At 52.8% G+C, this 18,018-nt stretch overlaps 1 protein-coding gene across 3 annotated transcripts in view; it reads left to right on the top strand.

The window, feature by feature from the left end:
• The window catches only part of PDGFB (platelet derived growth factor subunit B), a 17,719-nt gene extending 1,528 nt beyond the window's left edge, over nt 1–16,191 (top strand). The window contains exons 2-7 of one of the 3 annotated variants that reach the window (XM_042050951.1): nt 6,332–6,428; nt 9,629–9,712; nt 10,198–10,403; nt 12,069–12,210; nt 12,615–12,780; nt 13,986–16,191. In XM_042050951.1, coding sequence (XP_041906885.1) covers nt 6,332–6,428; nt 9,629–9,712; nt 10,198–10,403; nt 12,069–12,210; nt 12,615–12,751 — 666 coding nt within the window. In that variant the 3' untranslated portion in view covers nt 12,752–12,780; nt 13,986–16,191. Of the gene's footprint in view, nt 1–6,331; nt 6,429–9,628; nt 9,713–10,197; nt 10,404–12,068; nt 12,211–12,614; nt 12,785–13,985 lie in introns of all 3 variants that reach the window. The other 2 variants (XM_042050950.1, XM_042050952.1) reach the window with 2 other exon arrangements.
• Nucleotides 16,192–18,018: the final 1,827 nt, after the last annotated feature.

Below are 18,018 nucleotides of genomic sequence, written 5' to 3'. Positions count from 1 at the left end.
GGCCGGGGAGCGGCGCGGCGGGGGCGCGGAGCCGGGCGGGCGGTCCCTGCCCCGCTCCGCGGGAAGGGCTGCGGCGGGGCCCGGCCGCGCTAATGGCGGGCAGCGACCGCCGCCCCCCGCCCGGAGGGCAGCGCCCGCTGCAGCGGGCACCCCTCTGGAGAAGGCGCTGCCGTCGGGACGGGCCCGCCGCGGGGGACTCGCCTGGGAATACGCCCACCCCCGCTGCAGGGGCAGGGGAGACCAGGCTGAGGCGGCTTCTGGTTAATGTGAGAGCAGGGATGCTGCCGGCGAGCCCCGGGGAACCCGCAGCTTCCTGCTCTGCCTCGCCCAGAGCTGTCACCCCGGGGCGGGCGCCGGCTCCCTCGAGCCTCTCACCGCGCCCGGTGATTTTGGCATGGCGGCAGTGCGCGTGCAGCAGGGACCCAGGCCCTCTTGGCACCTCTGGAATAACCCACCCTGGCATCGCCAAAGGGCCAGTGGAGAAAGGGCGTGGGGCTTTGGAAAGAGGGGAGGAAGGGGACAGTGCAAGGAGAGACGCCGACACCGAGTGGCACGGTTATTCAGCAAGGTGTGTGCCCAGCTGGGGGAAGGGGCAGGAGGGGAGTGTCTGCTGTGCTTCCACGGTCACGCAAGCATCTTGCCCTGCAGTCCTGAATACGTGGCTCAGGAAAAAGCCGAGCAGAGGGTTAGGGCCAGGTGGTGGATTTGAACAAACACCCCAACCCACTTCAGTTTCCCTATGTGGAAATTGAAGCCTCATCCCCAGCCCTGGTTGAGAAAAAGGAGGGCCAAACCCCCAAATCCTTTGGCCTGTGCTGTCACATTTCATCATCTGATCGCATGTGGATTGAGAGGACCAGAAAGCCCCTAACATTCCCACACAGCGCTTGGTTCCCACTTCAGCTCTACCCAAGATGGTAAAACTGTGGGTTGGATCTGCAGCTTGATTGTCAGGGGCAGGAAATATGCTTCCACCAAAACTTTCCCTTCTTTGCATCATTTTTCTCTTTTCCTTCCTCATTTTTGGGCAGAGTAAGTGGGTGCACCTCTTGTGGGATGGCAAAGAAGAGGTTGGGTGCAAAGCATCACGTCACCTCGCTATGGGCCCATTTTGCCCTTGCCCAAGCCGCAAAAGGAAGCAGTTAGAGCTGTGGGCTACCCAGTGGTCATGTTTGTTTTGGGCAGAGGATGGTATTTCCTCTGTGGATGGCTCAGATCTCCTTCTCCCATGCAGCATGAAACATCAGCTATGGCTGGCTCTGGGGAAGGGTGAAGATGGAAGTGTCTGATCCCAAGGAGCTGTTATTCAGTTGCCGTAACCAGATTGAAACACTGCACAGCTCTATGACAGCCTAGTGGAGTTAGAGTTTGGTGATTCTGGCCCGAGGTTTCGTGGGAGGAATTGTGATATTTGTCATTGTATGACGGGAGAACCAAGAACATTTCTGCTTGGGTAGATGCTTCTGCCTGTGGCCAGTCCCCACAGTTACTTTGAGGGCAGTGCGTTGCACCCTCTGCACCAGGCACAGACAGCACAGCTCCCACCCGGCTGCTGAACCAGAGTCCTCCTCTGAATGGGGCTTGCAGCTCCTCCCCAGCCCCGCCGGAGAAAGTGCATGAGGAGCAGTAGCTCCCCAGATCAACAGAGGCCCTGAGCAAAGACATGGAGCCTCCTGAGTCCCTCTCCCTCTTTGATCACACCCATCTGGAGCTGGAGGGCCCTGGAGCTCTTCCAGCCGGAGGGAGTACAAGCCTCAGCGGGAAGGTATTTGCCAGTTGGGAAGCGAGGATGCTGAACCTATTTGCATTTGCCCCACGGGCTGTAATAGTTGCCTTGCAACATTTACAGAGATGGGCTGAGCCAGTCGTGGTTGTGCTGGGGTGAAGCCCCACTGGCAGTGCTTTCTGGAATTCCCAAGGAATGGGGTGCGGCTGGGCGCTTGCTTATAACCTCGGCCCAGCTCCCCATTGCGTCTTCCTGCTGCAAGGCTCCGGCATTCTTCCCTAGTCTTCCTAGCACGAGGCAGTGACAAGGACAAAGCAGTGGAAGCCGGGATGGATGACACGTCTGGGGTAAGCTCGTGGAAGGAGCCAGGCGAGTCGTCCCTGCCTCCCTCTCACTGTCAGCTGATGTGCAGCAGCAGGAGGGAATGACAGGGCTCCTGCGCTGTTTCCAGTGCTGCTGGTACACAACCAGCCCCGGGGGTGGAAATGCCTCCAGCCCTCTCAGGGGAGGTGTGGGCGAAGTGTGGAGGAGCAGTGGAGTCCCCCTTGAAACGGAAAAAGGGTGGGTAGGTCTGGCTGTATTTTAGGAACACGGACTAGATCAAACGTTGCTTGATTATTTTAAGCGGGGAAAACATAAGCCGTGATTCCAAGTGCAAGGGGCTCATGTGAAGAGGGTTGTGCCTGCTGCAGAGTACTCTGGCAGGCATTTGTCAGGGTCCCCCTGTAGCCAGGAGTGGTGCTGGAAGGGTGGAAGCCCTGTGCCGGAGGAGGGCTGGTGGCAGGTGCTGCTGGTCTTGCCCTCTGCCAGGGAATGCGGTGGAGTCTCCCCTCAGGGTCCACACATCAGCTTCAGAGGGAATTAAAAAATGCTGTTTGTTTGGGGTTTTTTGCCTGGCTGATCACTCGAGACTCTGCTGCCAAGATCCTTTGCTATGGTCGGTGTGGAGGTGCTCAGAAAGTCCTCCTCTCCTGGGCTGAGGAGCAGATAGCTGGGTGCTTCCCTGCCCTTCACAAACTGGTGCTGCTGCTACCCTTCTGTCCTACTGTGTGCAGTCACACCAGCTCAGAAAAAGGAATGAGTCCTCACCTCGGGAGTATCCTTGTCTGATTTCTTTCAGCCGTGAGGGTCTGCCTTTCCTGCTGGTTGCACAATCTTTGCTCTCTCCTCCTCTGTACCTCCCAAGAGACACACCTTCAGGCAAGACCGTGAAACCCTCGCCAGAGGGTGTAGACCACAACACTGCATATTCCCTGCACCAGCTTGACAGCAGCTGATGGCAGGGGACCTTCCAGCATCCCTGGTGCTCAAAAGCCTGAGTTGGGAAAAAACTCCAGAGCAAGAGGTGGTGGGGCTAGGGAGGAGGCAGATTTTGGGAGAGTACATGTGTGGGGAGTGGGAACAGGGGAATTGCTGCACCTGCGTTTATCTGCAGTGGCCAAACAGTGCTGCTGGACGTCTGGGAGGAGGGAAGCAAAGCTGATGTGCCAAGAGGACCCAGTGTCACATCGACAGTGGAGGGAGGCTGCCAGGCAGGCAGGACCCCTGCCCAGCTGCTCTGTTGCCTTCTGTCAGATGTGCCGTGGCCCCTCAAGCACCAGCAGCCAGTGCAAGAAAGGGAAGTTAACGTCCCTGCCAAGGGATTGGCAGATTGGGGGGTGCCCTTGCAACTCAGGGGAGAGCCAGAGTCAGGAACTGGGGAGCAGAGGGAGGGAGGGAAGAGCAAACTTTCTTCTAAGAAATCAGGGCCTCGCAGGAATACGAGGCCAGGCCTTGGGGCACTTGACAGCCAGCCAAGAGTCCATTGAGACAAAAGTGTTCTTTGATCTGCCGCACAGTTAAAAAAAGGAGATTGTTAACCTGTGTTAGACAAATAACTCCAGAGGAGCTGCTAAGCAGGAAAAGCACCAGCTGCTTGGGCTGGTCTGTTGGGGATCCCACCTCTCTTGCAATGTTCCTCTACCTTCTGACCCCATGGAATTAGGTGGAGGTGACTGATGGACCTCTCCTTCCCTGTGTCTCACCCCACAAGTGCCCCAGGTGTGTGTGGTGCCCCGATCTCAGAGCGTTCCAGGCATGGGGCTGGGGCGGGGGGGCAGAGGCATGGCTGTTCCCAGTGACAGACCCCAGAGGGAGCAAGGACAAGGCATGCAGCTCAGGTTTGTAGCTGCTCTTAGGCCAGCCTTGGACTTGGTTTACAAGGGTAAAATAAGGAGCTTCACAGGCTTGCAGTTGTCACTGGCAGAGCTGCCTTACAAAAATGGGGGAGGAGGACAGGATTATGAGCCATGTGGGCTGGTGTTACACCACAGCCATGCTGGTAGTATCTGCAAGAAGAAAAAATTGGCATCTAAAACTGCTGCCGTGAGCAGGGAGTGGAGCTTATTCCTACAGGCAGTCACCAGAAATACGGCTCCTGAGGGCCTGCATTTTCAATGCCTGATTCATATCTGTTCCCCCTGCTCAGTTAGCAAGGTGACACCTCCCAGCTTGCTTCCAAAGTCACCGAGTCTCGTAACACCTGCCCACGCTCTCCCCCCAGCAAGTGCCGGAGTTTAAAATAAAGTTCCATTTCCTACATGTATTAAGTGTCAGGAAGGTCCAGGGGCATCCGTGCAGAGCAGCATTTATACACAAACGCATTTGGCTGACAGGTGCAAACATTGAAAGCCTGCAATTTCACCACCCAGCGCTGAGCTCTGACTGCAAGTACTGGGAATTGCAAATGATCCCTCTTCCAGTAAATGTGTGTGGCACAAGGCAGGGAAGTGCTGCAGAGCTGTTGGTGCCCCTCTTCCTCATGCAGCAGGAGATGTCAGAAGGCATCTTCATTTCGCAGCTATTCAGTGATCCCTGAATTATACAAGTCTCTCTCTCGCTGTGCATTCATCACTGATGCTGGTTCCCTCTCCCTCAGAGACTGAGGAAGTAATGCCTGAGGATGTAAAATCTGCTTTTTGCTGCAGGCGGACAGCCAGATCTGTGGTGAGATGTGACAGTGACAGGGATGGAGCAGGGCAGGAAAGCTCGGTCTGACTGAAGCGCTCTGGTGGATCTGGCTGTGGAGGTTTAGGACACTGGTGTTGTCTGCTCTGCGGATCTCTTCAGGAGGTTTCTGTCCCATGACTTGGGCTGCAGCAACCTTCACATCACTGCATCCTAGTTTAAGTTATAGTATTAGAGGGTGGTCTGGCAGGGCTGAGGAGAGAGCACTCCTGCTGTCCTCCTATGGAAGCAAACGGTGGGTGGCCAAGGACAGGCACGTGTGAGAAAGTGCCAGGCTCAAGCAGCCATGCAAAAGTGGCTGCAGGTTTGGGCCAAAGCCCTTAAGGTTTAAAGCCAACATTTAGCCACCTGCCTGGTGGCTTTTCTCGGCTGCGAGCGGAAGGGAAATGTTCTGCACTGAACACAGGCAGGGAGGGAATAGCTGTACAGTAGGAGGACCACACACATGCCACCAACTGTCCATAAAAACCCACACGAAAATCCCTGCGTTTCAGAGGCACACAAGCCAAGTTCTCCTCTCAGTTACAGGGACATGTGTAGGGCTGTACCTCAGACGACATCCAGCACCCGGCTGAAAGGGCAGTTTTTCCGCTTGAGTAGCCCTGAATGAAGAGAGCTGGGAGCTAAGCAAACACTTTGGCCAGTACTTTCCTCTGTCTCTTTTTCTAGCCTTTCGGAAGTATGTTTTAATGAGCACTTGCTTTCCCACACCGCTCTTTTGTACTCTTATTAAGTGCTGTCACTGGGGCCCACTCTAGCCTAGTGCCAGAGTAAAATTCCCAAGAGACTGATGGCATTGCACCTGCCTGCACAAACTCTGCATTTGGCCCGTTGTCTGATGTTGCTAAACTTGCTTACTTAAGGTTTTTTAGTGCTGGTATGCAATGACATCCAAACTCCCATATGTTTCTTCCTCCAAATCAGCTCCTCAGCGCATCACCTCCCTGCAGCTTTTGTGGTTTCACCGCGGGCTCATGCCGGAGCAGCCTCAGCTGCAAAGGTCAATCTTCATCTCCACCCCCCGCCTGTTTTTTTCTTTAAAAAAGAGTATGCAAATGATGTATATTATTGGGCCTCTGTGGTTTGAAAACACACGCGCTCGCACACGCACATACACACGATAACTGACAAAGCCCGTGAGGGAGTTTCATAACGGAGGGAAATATTGGGAAGGTTTTATCTGATAGCATAAGGGAAGTCTGTTAAAACGCCTTTACTGCAGGCAGCAGGAATGAGAAGCCACCTGCAGAAGTCGTACGCCACCGGAGAAGGAAGCCTTGATGGCTGCTTGCATAGTGTCCAGGGCTCTGCTGCACAGCCCGGGTATTTTTTGGCTTTTTTAGTCTCCTGACAGCTTTGTGAGAGGCAGCGAGAGGAGCTCTCTTGCTTTTGCTTGGTTTCAGGCTCGTGCCTTCATGAGGAATAAAGCCCTCAAGGTTTAAAAGCCAACGCAAGACAACACACGTCTTTGCATTTCGCTGGTTCTGTCATGTCTCCCCTGCACTTGATTCCCTGCTCCATGACACAGTCAGTGTTTGCAGATCATCTCTCTAATGCTTGTTTCTCCCTTTCTTTTCTTTTCTTTTTGTTGTCTGGCAGGGGGACCCCATACCCGAAGACATTTATGAGATTTTGGGTGGCGGCTCAGTGCGCTCCATCAGTGACCTCCAGCGTGCCCTGCGGATAGACTCCGTAGGTAAATCTCCTCTTCACCAAACACTCCTTCTCTTTTTAATTAAATCTTTGTGGGGGGCTGGGAGGGGATATTCTGTTTTTCAGCAGGCACACTATCAACAGACTTTATTATATATATAGGAACCATTCAGGAGCCAAGACCTGTCTGTTTACAGACTTAGTCCCCTGAAACTTGTGGGAGTTAGAGGCAACTAGATGCTTTTTTAGATCTCCTAACTGTCTGGTCTATTGAGGGACACTGGCTTCCAAGAATGGTAGGAGATGGGCAAGGTGAGTCCAAGGAACTGAGATCACCATTCTTCACCCTGGGAGATGCTCAGGCAGCAGGGCTTGAATTGGACAAGGAACAGTTTAAGAGGCAGCAGAATGGGAGCTGGAAATAGGGTGACAGAGGAGGAAAGGGCTGAGTGGGTTTCCACAAATGGCCACGGGCTCCCAGAGACGTTTAGGAGGAGAGCAGCAGAGCACGTGTCCGTGGGTGAGATACGGGACAGGGGCTAGGTCAGCGTAGCATCGCTTCACCTCCTGCCCGTAGATAAGAGCTCCAGGGGCTGCAGGGCCTCGGGGTCACTTGGCCAGGGCTGAGTGCAGGGAGCAGCGGGAGCACCGAAGCGTGGAGGGGTCGGCACGTGTGGGAACTGGAGCACGCGCCACGGCGGCTGGGCTGGCCCAGGAATTTATTTATAAACGGTCTCTTCAGAGCAAATTCCTTTCTATTCTAACCCTGCTCCCGCCCGTCGTCCCCCAGCCCCCCCAGCTCGACTTCTCTCTTGTGTTTTGTCTGTTTTGAGCTTTGTAATCCTTGCCGAGACACTATCTACGGGGGAACAGAATTTCCTGCTTTTGTTTCCTATGCCAGTCCAACCACTGGCGCAGTCTCAAAAGCATTCCCGCTGCCTTTCAAAACGGTCCTGGAGGGGCAGGGGGGGAAAGCGAGGGGGAGGGCACCAGCTGCGTTCAGCTATTGTTTGTCTTAGAAAGAGGCGACCAGGCTCCCCACCACCGCCAGGGCCACTCCCTGCCCTCACCAGTTCCCTCCTCCTTGTCCACAAGCCACACAATGGGGCAACTTCCAAAATTAGCCGTGCGGGATTGTCCCAGGCTGGCCCCCCTTGCCCCAAATATCTTCAGTGCTGATACGTGGTGTAGAAGGACAACCTAGAGGAGGGAGGGACACGATTCTTGACAGATTTGTTTTGAGTCAACAGTTGTTGCTATTTTTTTGCCCCCATTTCTCTCCTCTCATCAACTTGTGCGCCAAAGGCAGCCCCCACCCTCGTTTGATAAAATGCCACAGGATGGAGGGGCGGGCAAGGAGCAGCTGAGAAGATGCATCCAGTCTGTCATGGCCCAGTGTCTAAGGAACAGATACACCTCTATCGTGGCTATTAACCAGCCTCATGATTAAGAAACGAAATGGGCTTATCTCTTTGGCTCCAGAAGCGCAGGGGTATGAGAGAAGGCTGCAGAGCTTTGAGTCACTGGTTTCACTTCAGGTCCCAGACAGGAAAGGCTGGTCAAGGAAACAGAAAGTGGCGCTGTGAAGCTGTTTCTTTGTTGCACCCTATGGCTCTCATCTGTTCGCAGGTACTGACTGAGGGGCATTGCCATTCGCTTGCCCTGTGAGGAATTAGCAAATTAGCGTGTTAGCAAAATAATCCCAAAGTGGCTGGAGCTATTCCCTGTGCTGTCTGTGCACCCTGTGTGTGTCACAGCTGCTTCCCTCCGCTGACTGCACAGGGAGCCAGAATGGGGCAGCTCCAGCAGGCAGATGGGCTGAGATAGTGCTCTCCTGACCCTGAGCACTACTGCAGACCCAGCAACAGAGGTGTTGAGTAGAGTGGGAGTCATCTCCTTAACTGTGGTTGCCCACAAAGCAGTGGCTGCCCATGTAAACCAGTTATCCAGACACCTTCTGTAGCCCAGAGACAACTACAGTCCCTTCTAAAGCATGATCCATCAGTTCTCAAATTGGGTGCTTGCCTGAGGCCGAGACGAATGGTGCCTAGAATTGATCATATTTTTCCAGCCACTTTAAAGGGTGTCTGTCTGTCCACCTCATGTGTAGGTGTTGACTGCTCATTGACAGGCACATGATTCCTGCCTTGTGAATGCAGCCTCTGTGCCCACATCCCAAATCCATCAGCGACTGTTTGAGACGTGAGCAAAGTCCCTGCTCCCCTTTATGAGAGGGCTGCACTAGCGCAGGGCTGAGGAAGAGGAATGGGACATGATAGGTAAGGGAAGTCTGCTCCACCACATATCTGATAAACACAGATCTTCCACTGGCCCCTAATTCCCTTAAAGAAAATTGCTCCCTTGATGCTGACGTCCATTCAGTTTCCTTCAGCTGCTAAAGCAGGTCGGAGAAGGAAAGAGCTGTGGCTGGGTGGGAGCTATCTTCGAGCGCAGCCATTGTCCCGAGCTCAGGAGAGGCTGCGTGTTGGAGTGCTCCATGGGGATTATGGGCATTTCTCTATTCAGCACTTCCTATGGGAAAAAGCAGTGGGGTGGGAGGGAACCGCTCAGGGCTGGCCTGAATGCTATCGGTCTTCCTCTCCCATCACCGACTGAACCACCTCCAGATCCTGCCTCTTACCTTAGAGTACTATAGAGGAAAAGTAATTTTAGCTTTATTTTTCTGTTCTTCTGTCATAAAACTGCTCTAACCTAGAGCAGCTGAGGTGAGTTGGGAGAGAGAAAGCAAGCACCCCACCTACCACCCATCCCCCCCTTCACCTGCCCTCTCACCTACCAACTCTCCCAGTCCCAAGCCGTCCCAGCAAGGCACCTCAGTGTTAAATACCAAGTGTTCTGCTTGTCACATCTTTGGTCCTTGATCCTCCTTGGTGTTATCCTGGTCTCAGCTGGCCAATCTGAATCCCTCTGCTACTTCTCTCTGACACCAGAAAGTCTCGGCACAGGGCCTTATCTTTGTAGAGCTGGAGTTTTCCTCTCCTAGACGTGGCTGGGTCCCCTCTTTCAGGATAGGCTTGTTGCTTTGAGCTGCCTAGTCTGAGCAAAGAGTGTCCGTGCCACAGCACAGCTGTGACCTTGCTTGTGGATTTACACCTAGTATGACGTCCTGGGTCCGTGGCTTATCCCATGTCCCTGCACTTTGCCTGGTGATTTGAACACAAGTGCTTGCTGTCTTCTCCTGCCTCTACCTGGTGCTATTAAGTCATGTCTTACCCTTTGCAGAGCAGGACAGCTTGAGCCTGAACCTGAATGCAACTCAGCCCGATCAAAACCCTGTGGCCCTGTCCCGAGAGCGACGAAGCCTAGGTGAGCTGGGGGTCTTGCACCTTGTGGCTGTTGGGGCACTCACTTGCGTAGCCATGGGTGGTCCAGATACGTGTCTGAGATACAGATGTAGGGGTAGAGGTTACAGTGCACCTGTATGTGTGGAGACATTAAAAGAAGGGTCGGGCCTGGAGTAGGAGCTGGGTGTTACACCCTGGGAGGGCAGGAGAGGGAGTCTGGACTTCTGTGCGCTGCTCTGCTTTAAATCCCGATGGTGCTTGTTTGCTCTAAAGTGTCATCTCCTGCCTGGGTTGCAGTGAGAAGCATCATTGTATGGGGGCTTCCTCCCCAGGGCATGGCTCTGTGTAGGGAGAGAGCTGGAGGGGTGGGAGAAAGAACGTATGTGTGTGTGCGTGTGCATGTGAGAGCCATGTGGGGTCCTTCTTTTGCAGCAGAGGTGGCTGAGGTGGGTTGATGACAGCTGCAAAGCCCATTTCATCCCCCGTTTCTCTCTTGGCCCTCTGCAGATGCTCTGGCAGCTGCAGAGACAGCTGTCCTTGCGGAGTGCAAGACGCGGGAGGTGGTCTTCGAGATCTCCCGCAACATGGTGGACAGCACCAACGCCAACTTCGTGGTGTGGCCGCCCTGTGTGGAGGTGCAGCGCTGCTCCGGGTGCTGCAACAACCGCAACGTGCAGTGCCGCCCCACGCAGATCCGTGTCCGGCACGTCCAGGTGAGGGACACACCTTCCACTGCTCCCTCCTCCTGCGCCCATCGCCAGCCCCATGCCCCAAAGCCAAACCTGGGGCGGGTCTCAGGTGCTGGGCTCATGCAGCCGTCTGTCCCCTCTGCACTGGCCACACAGCGCTGCAGCCGCTGGTGCGGGTGACATCCGTGCCAGCTGCTGGAAGGGCTGGTGCTGTCCAGCAGCTGGGGAGTGTCACCATGCAGAGCTACAGGGCACTGTCCCCAGCTGCAGTTCCATGCCACAGCCCTTCCTATGGGTCGAGGTGGCCTTGTCTGCTGTGTTAGAGCAGAAGAAACAGGGTGCTTTCATCATGGGAGCTGGTTTTGATACAAGAAGAGGAGGGTTTGCAGTGTCAGTCTCCATCCCCCCACCACTGCTGCAGCTTCTTTCCGAGATGCGCACTGGAACAGCTTCTCTTTCTCAGCCCACAGTTACCTCCTGACCTGCTCCATCAGCCAGCAGACACCTGACAGCTAACCTCTTGCTCTGATCCTCCCCTCACAGCTACCAGTGATCTCCTCGCAGCTTCCTCCCAGACAGCTTGTTTAAAAATAATATTCATCCCATACTAATCCTCTGCCTGAGCCATAAGAGACTCCCCCAAGCAGGCAGCAGAGGTTGGCTGGGAGAGATTGTATTCACACACAGCCCTTTTCATCAGGAAATTCCTTTCTCAGAAAAGCCAGGCTGAACGAGGAAAAAATGGGGGGGGAGCAGGAGTTGTTTTTCTGGAAAAAAACAAGTGAGAGGTCAAAAGCCAGCCTGAAAAAGTGACCTGGAAATGGTTTCTTTGGGGACAGAGGTCTCTCTATTGTTTGGCTGGAAGTGTTTGTCTAGCGAGCAGCGTGTGGTCTGAAGCGTGTGGAGTGGGCTTTCAAGGAAAGATAAACAGCCTGGCTGCTTCAGTGCTGGCGGAGGGATGCTGCTGGGGGCAGTGGGTTTAGAGGAATTCCATCCCAGATGCACAGCAGAGTGAGTATTTATAGCTTGCGGAGCACTTCAGGGACCACAGAGTTGTTAGATAAGCTGAGTGGGGTCAGGCCTGGCTGCTGCTGGAGTGGGAGGACCCCCTAGAAAGCTTGTGCCCTGTGGTGGGATGTGGAGCAATGAGTCTTCCCTCTGAGTCAGCACTGGTGGAGAGTCCGAGGGAATTTCCAGAGCACCGCCTTTCCCGTGAAACACAGAGCCGAGGGCTTCAGCCCTGCGAGTTATTAAAGAGCTTGAGACAAATTCAGACAGGCCTCAGCAGAGCTGGTGAGGCTGCGTTAGCTTCCTTCGGACCTGAGGTTTTCTCCTTTTGCCCTTCCTGTAGGTTCCTGTGGGAATTACCCTGGTTGCCCCCAGGTCTCTGCCATCACAGAGGCTAGCATGTCCTGCATGTTCCATGTTTCTGTCTCTGATCAACCAGCCATCCTGCTTAAGCACTGGAAGTAGGAGCAGGGGAACCAACTGGAGACACCCAAACTTGCTTGGTCTAGGTCTGCTCTGCTGCCATGTTCAGAATTATCTCCCGTACACACCACCCCTGAATCTGAACAGCGCTCTGTAAGCTGCCTTCTGACCCTTTAGGGAGAAAGCCAGGACTAAAGTGCACTGACACTGAGTATTAAAGCTATATTAATCTTTTGCTTGCCTTCCTCTTGCAAACAGGTGAAGAAGATTGAATTTGTCCAGAGGAAGCCAAAATTCAAAAACGTCGTTGTGCCTTTGGAGGACCATGTGCAGTGTCGGTGTGAAGCCGTGTTCCGACCACCCCCCAGGAACATCCGTCCCGGGCCGCGCGAACAGAGACGTAAGGATCTTGGCATTAATAGAATGAAGGGAGTTGTGAAAGAGGGGCTGGGGAGAGAGAAAAGAGACCTCCACTGGTTTCATTCTGCTTAGCTCCAGTGAATCCCAAGGGCCTTCACTGGTTTATACCAGCTGAGGGACCTTTCCCAGGATGTCTGCCTGCCAGGAATGGGCTGAAACTGAGGGAAAAGAAGGAGGGGAAGGTGAGAGGTGAGGGGAAGGGCATGGTGGGAAAAGGGAGAGGGCAGAGACTGTGGAGAACAGAGGACAAGGAGCAGAAGAACAGAAAGAGGCCTTGTGGCCCTGCTGTTGCGGAGCTCTTTGTTGACAGTGTGTGGAGAAGGATATTTCAACAAGAGCCGTCTGCCCCTAGCTGTACAGACACTCTCCCCTCTGTTTTGGCAGGCTTGTCACCGGCGTTCACCACAGCCGCTGTCTCACAGAGGCGGCGAGTACGCCGGCCGCCGGCACAGAAGAGGAAACATAAGAAGTACAAGCACGTCAACGATAAGAAAGTGCTGAAAGAAATCCTCATAGCATAGAAGTGCTGGCAGGGGAGAGAGAGCACAAGGCAGGTAACAGCAAGCTCCTTTTCCAGTCGGGAGGGATGTCCTCCTGGGACACGGCATCTTAGACCCTTCCCACACCACTGGCCACTCGTTCAGTGTGGGGCTACTGCAGGACAAAACCTGGGTTGAAGGAGGAGGAACAGCTAGGCTGCCAACATGTGCATTCTATTTATGGAATTAAGGCTCTTTGCAAAGTTGGAATGATCATGCTGCAGCCATCCTTGCTCTCAGGCCCCACCCTCTCCATTTTCTGCCTCCCTTCCAGGCAGAGAACAAGCCTGAGTTCTCCCTATGCCTAAATCCCCTCAGAGTCCATGTAATTCATCTCTTGTGTGGAGCAACTCCTGTTCTGGTTTCTTTCTTGATTCTCCATTGAAAACAGAGAATTAATGTTGCTCTGGGGATCCCTTTTCTTTTTATTTCATTAGTTGAGTTGGCAGAAAGACTGAAAAACAGCAACAATTTTGGTTCATCACTCTCCTAGTGGGAAGCCTATGTGCATGAGAAAGGTCATACCAGGGGAAAGGAGAACTGGAATCTCTGGCAAGAGATCTGGACTTTGTCAGGCCAGGGTCTGATTCTTCTCTCCATGACTTGTGTAAACAGGAGTAATTCCCTCATCATCAGAAGAATTCCACTGGTACAAGGGAAAGGAGACTAAGCCCTGGTTCCCCATGAGAGGAAAAGGTGCAGAAAAGAGGGAAAGAGTAGTCAGGGTGCAGACTGAATTTAGAGAGAGGCGACACAGCTTAACAGGGAGAGCCCTGGCCCATGGCTCAGCAGTTCCAGCTCTGCTGCAGCCACTTGAATAATTCCGGGCCAGTAACTTCACATTCACTCCTCTCACCCCAGGAGAGGGGACAGCAGGCTTCCATGTGTGGCATTTCAGGAGCTGAGGACAAGGGGCACCGGGCAGTGTCTTGAGACTGGGATTCCCACGCTTAGCACTACAAGGGCTCTGATTATCCCAGGATTCTCCTGGCCAGCCTAAAGTTCCCAGGGTAGAAATAATGCAAACCCATGCAAATCTCAGCTCTGGCTCAAGCTGTTCAGGGGAAAAAATAGAGGAGGTCAAAAGTCCTCCCAGGCTTCTAATCTGGCACTTTAGCAGAAATACTTCCAGAGGAGAAAAGGGGATAGGAGGGGAGCTGCAGGGGGCAAAGGGTTACATGTTCTAATGCTGTGTCTGGTTTTGTTTCACTTCCAGGTTTATTTAATATATTTGCTGTATTGCCCCCATGGGGTCCTTGGAATGATAACTTTTCCTCTTTGTCCATCTGCCTCGACGTCTGATTCAGACGGCAATTGGTGCTTCCCTTTCCATCAGTGGACCTTCTCCCACCAAAGCCTCCCTTTCATTTATTAGCATAATTTTAAAGTTTTACACACACACACACAAAAGGACAAGGATGACCTATATATATATATATATATGAGAAAAGAACAAAGTACAAATAAAACCGTGAACACCAACAGCCACAACTTGTGATGAGAACAGGACAATTTCTTCCCTGCTACAGAGGACAGGATGGAAAATGTGAAAAGGAAAGCGGGTCCAATTTCTTCCAAAGGAAGGAGAAAAACAGATGGACAGAGGCCGGAAGGGGAATATTCTGCCTTTCCCTCGTGCTTCTGGTAAGGCTGGGGGGCCCAGCTGAGATCTACACTTGCACTGGACCTACCTTTTGGAAACAGGCAAATCTCAGATTGCGAGCGGCGACCAATGATGGAAAATGCACTAAGGACTTTTATCGCCCTACCTGGACAGATATATATTTTTAACGTGCGTGTGTATATTTTATTTTAAAAAAGAAAACCAAAACCACTAAGGTGTACAACATCTCGGGGAACAGAGCAAACAAGCAAAGAAACAAAACAAAGAAGCCAAATGCATTCCCCCACTCCCTTTCCCCCCCTGCTCCTGGTGCTGACTGGAAGGTGTTTGGATCGTGGGGAAGGAGCACATGGTGGCAGAATCGTCTCCACACCCCCGGCCCCTGCCAAGGGGAGCCATCTTTGCACATGCTGGTGGAGAATTCAACTTTCCAGGCTTGGACTCAAATTATTTTTTAAATTCACTCTGTATGTGTGCGTGTGTATACGTGTGTGTGTGTATATATATATATATATATACGTGTGCGTGCGTGTGCGTGTGTATGTGTATTTATACATACATATATAAAAAATATATATATATATGTTCTTAAATGGATTTCATTCCCCAGTGGCAGGAAGCTCAGAGGCACGTGCATGCATTGGCTTCACTGGGCTGGCAGAAAAGCCCACGGTTGCTGCAACGTGCCTGTGAGGCCGGGGACGGGGCAGGCAGAGGCATCATCTGATCTCTCTCTTTCTTGTTACCCTTTTCTCTCACTCTGCACCACCCCCCCAGCACAACTTCCTTGCAGGAGGTGAAGTGGCACCACAACAACACCAAGGACAGCCAAACTTAGAAGCATGACTTAATCTCAGTGAGCTGTCCTTGCCTGCTCTGTGGTCTTGAAAGCAGAATCATGTCATTCCCACGAGGTTTTTAACCCTTTCCTGAATGTCCTGCATATTATGCCTCCACTAATCTCTCCCTGCCAACGTCCCCACATCTCCCATCATTTTCCTCACATTTTCCCACTCAAGCTCCTCCTTGATCTTTACCCATTAGATGTTCCCAGCCCACTTGGAAGTTGATCCATGATGTGGACAGTTCTGTGTAGGTATAGAGAAAGAAATGAGGATGGTCTTCACAGCTGGCAGCCGCCATCTGAGACAGAAAGGAGCTCTTCTAAGTGAGGAGGACTCAGAGAACAACTGGAGGGTCAGTTGTAGAGTCCCTCCTGGGCCACTGCCTGTCTTCGAGGAGGGAGGAGGACTGTGTGGGCAGGGGCTGGTTTTGCACAGGTAATAATCAGTAACCATTAGCAGACTTGTTACATATGATGGAAATTCCCAGCATCACCTTGGAGTCAGGGTCTTGGATTGTGCTGTGCTGGGCACTGCAGTTATACATGAAGAAAACGCCTGCCCAGAGCAATCACACAGCGCTTCTCCCCTTGCACACACACACCCCTGTTGTGGGGCAAAACTCTGGAGGGAGATGGGGCAAGTAGCCAAAGCCACAGCCTGGGAGCTGTTACAAGTTGTGGAGGGACCCAGTCCTCACCTCCTGCAAGCCCAGAGCACTTCTCGTACCACTGCCAAGGCAGCACGTTGCTCCCTCCCTCCGCCCCCAAGCCCTCAAGTCTTAAGACACTTTCTTTTCCTGTTCCAAAATCTGTTTCTTTTGGTTTGTAAATAAGGTGAGGTTTTGTTTTATTTTATTTTAAATTTTTTTGCCTTTTTTTAAATGTAAGATTAATTTATACTCAGTACTGTATTTAAAGTTGTAAAAAAAAAAAAAAAAGAAAAAAAGGAAATCACCTCTTGAACAGCATTTTCTCTTTCTTTTATGAGCTGAATGAAAAGCAGAGGCCAAACCAGCTCACTGCAGGGCACAGCAGGATTTCCAGGGCCTCCAGTTTCCTTTTCAGGACACTTGTTCTGAGATTACACAGAGAAGCAACCAAAGCTGGGAAAGTCCTGAGAGCCCACACACAGCCCTGCCCACAGCCAGCCGTGCTGTGCTCCTCCTTCCTCTCTTGGGCTGGTTTGAAATGACTCGGGTGCTGGAGTTTTTGTCTTGAAGAGGTCCCCTTCTCCTGAGCTGCTCTGCTAGGACACCCGGCCAGAATTTCCCTGTGCTTTCATCCCATCTCCGGATTCCTCTGCTTTGAAGGGCTTGGGACAGTCAGCACTGTTTACACTTCCCAAAGCTGTACAAACAGTTGGCCCCTTCCCTCCTCAGTCACATCGTCTAGACAACAGCAGTCCGTCCCTTGGTCGGAAAGGCCGCTGCATTTCCCTTTCCTCCCAGCAAGGGAGGTATCACACATCTGGCACTTGGGTGCCATGCTGTGGGGAGCAAAGGCATGTCCTGCCCTGTGCCTCAATTTTGGGATCCCCCCAGCATGTGCACAGCACAGTCCATGGCTCAGCTCTGAGGATCATAGACCCACGTGGAGACTTGTGCTGCAGTGGTGAACCCGGGGACATCAGTGTGTAGGAGTAAGCCAGGGTGTCCTTAAAGGACAAGCTTGACACTCACAGGTGTGCACCTTGCTGGACATGGTTCATTTTGGGGTGATGACATGTTTTCTCTGATCCTCCAAAGGGAAGGAGTGACAGTGAGGTCTATCTGCCCCCAAGAATGAAAACACAGGCAAAATCCCAATCCCCACTTTGGTTTCCAGAGGATAATTCAGGGAAAAGAAAGAGATTAGTTCTTGGCATGAGATTTCTTTGGGCTTGAGGGCCTGTCAGCAGGGACTTTGAGAAGAAAAGGGTGCGAAGAGGTGTACGAGGCACAGGAAGCATGGGAGCATCATCCTGGACTGGGGAGTGGGAGGAAGGGCTCGGTGTCCCAGGGTCTGGCACACTGCCTGTCCATGGAGGTCCCCGGGCAACCCCATCCACAAGTGTGGTCTCTGCATTTAACAGCTTGGAATGAACTGGTGCTGAAAGGTTGCAAGCCCTGGCACCAGGAGCCACCCCCTGCCCAGTGCCTGGCACCCACGTGCACCAGCTGCTTGCCCAGGGGCTTGCTCAGAGCCTGCTCACTCACCACAGCACCCTGGTGCACATTCAGCACAGCTCAGCCTGGAGCACGGGCAGGAGGGACCTGTGCCACTTCTGAAGGCTGGAGCAGGTGGTTTACACCCACCCTGAAAAGCCAGACTCAGGAAATAAATCCTGGCAGCATGCTGCTGGAAAGTGTCTCCGTGTGGGGATGCCAGCTTAGTGCACCCAGTGCTACAGGTGATCTCAGAGGAGCCGGGGACTTTTGGCAATGTCCCTGGTTTAATTGCTCAGCTGCTGCTTTACCTAGTCTTGGGATATGCCATTCAGCAGGAGATTAATCTTTTGATGGAGGAAATGCATCCAACCTTCCAGGCAGTGGAGAAAGGCTGCAGCAATGGATCCTCCTGTGATAACACGGCTCCTGAAAGTGGCAGGCAGATGGGAGAGCAAGGCGGGGGGCAATTCAGGGGCAAGGAGCAAATCCCTGTGTTTTAGAACCAGACTTTGTGGGTTTTAACACTGACACTTTGCACCACTAAAGCTGTTTCATGGGTAAATGAAGTGAAAAATCATCTGGGCAAGATCAGGCCCAGAAAAACCCTTGACTGCTTATTTTACTGGTACTCAGG

The sequence above is a fragment of the Corvus kubaryi genome, unplaced genomic scaffold, assembly GCF_017639235.1.
Source record: "Corvus kubaryi isolate FWS band 111438036 unplaced genomic scaffold, C.kubaryi_AGA036_p1.0 74, whole genome shotgun sequence".
NCBI lineage: Eukaryota > Metazoa > Chordata > Aves > Passeriformes > Corvidae > Corvus > Corvus kubaryi.
This window is presented reverse-complemented; position numbering and strand designations above follow the sequence as displayed.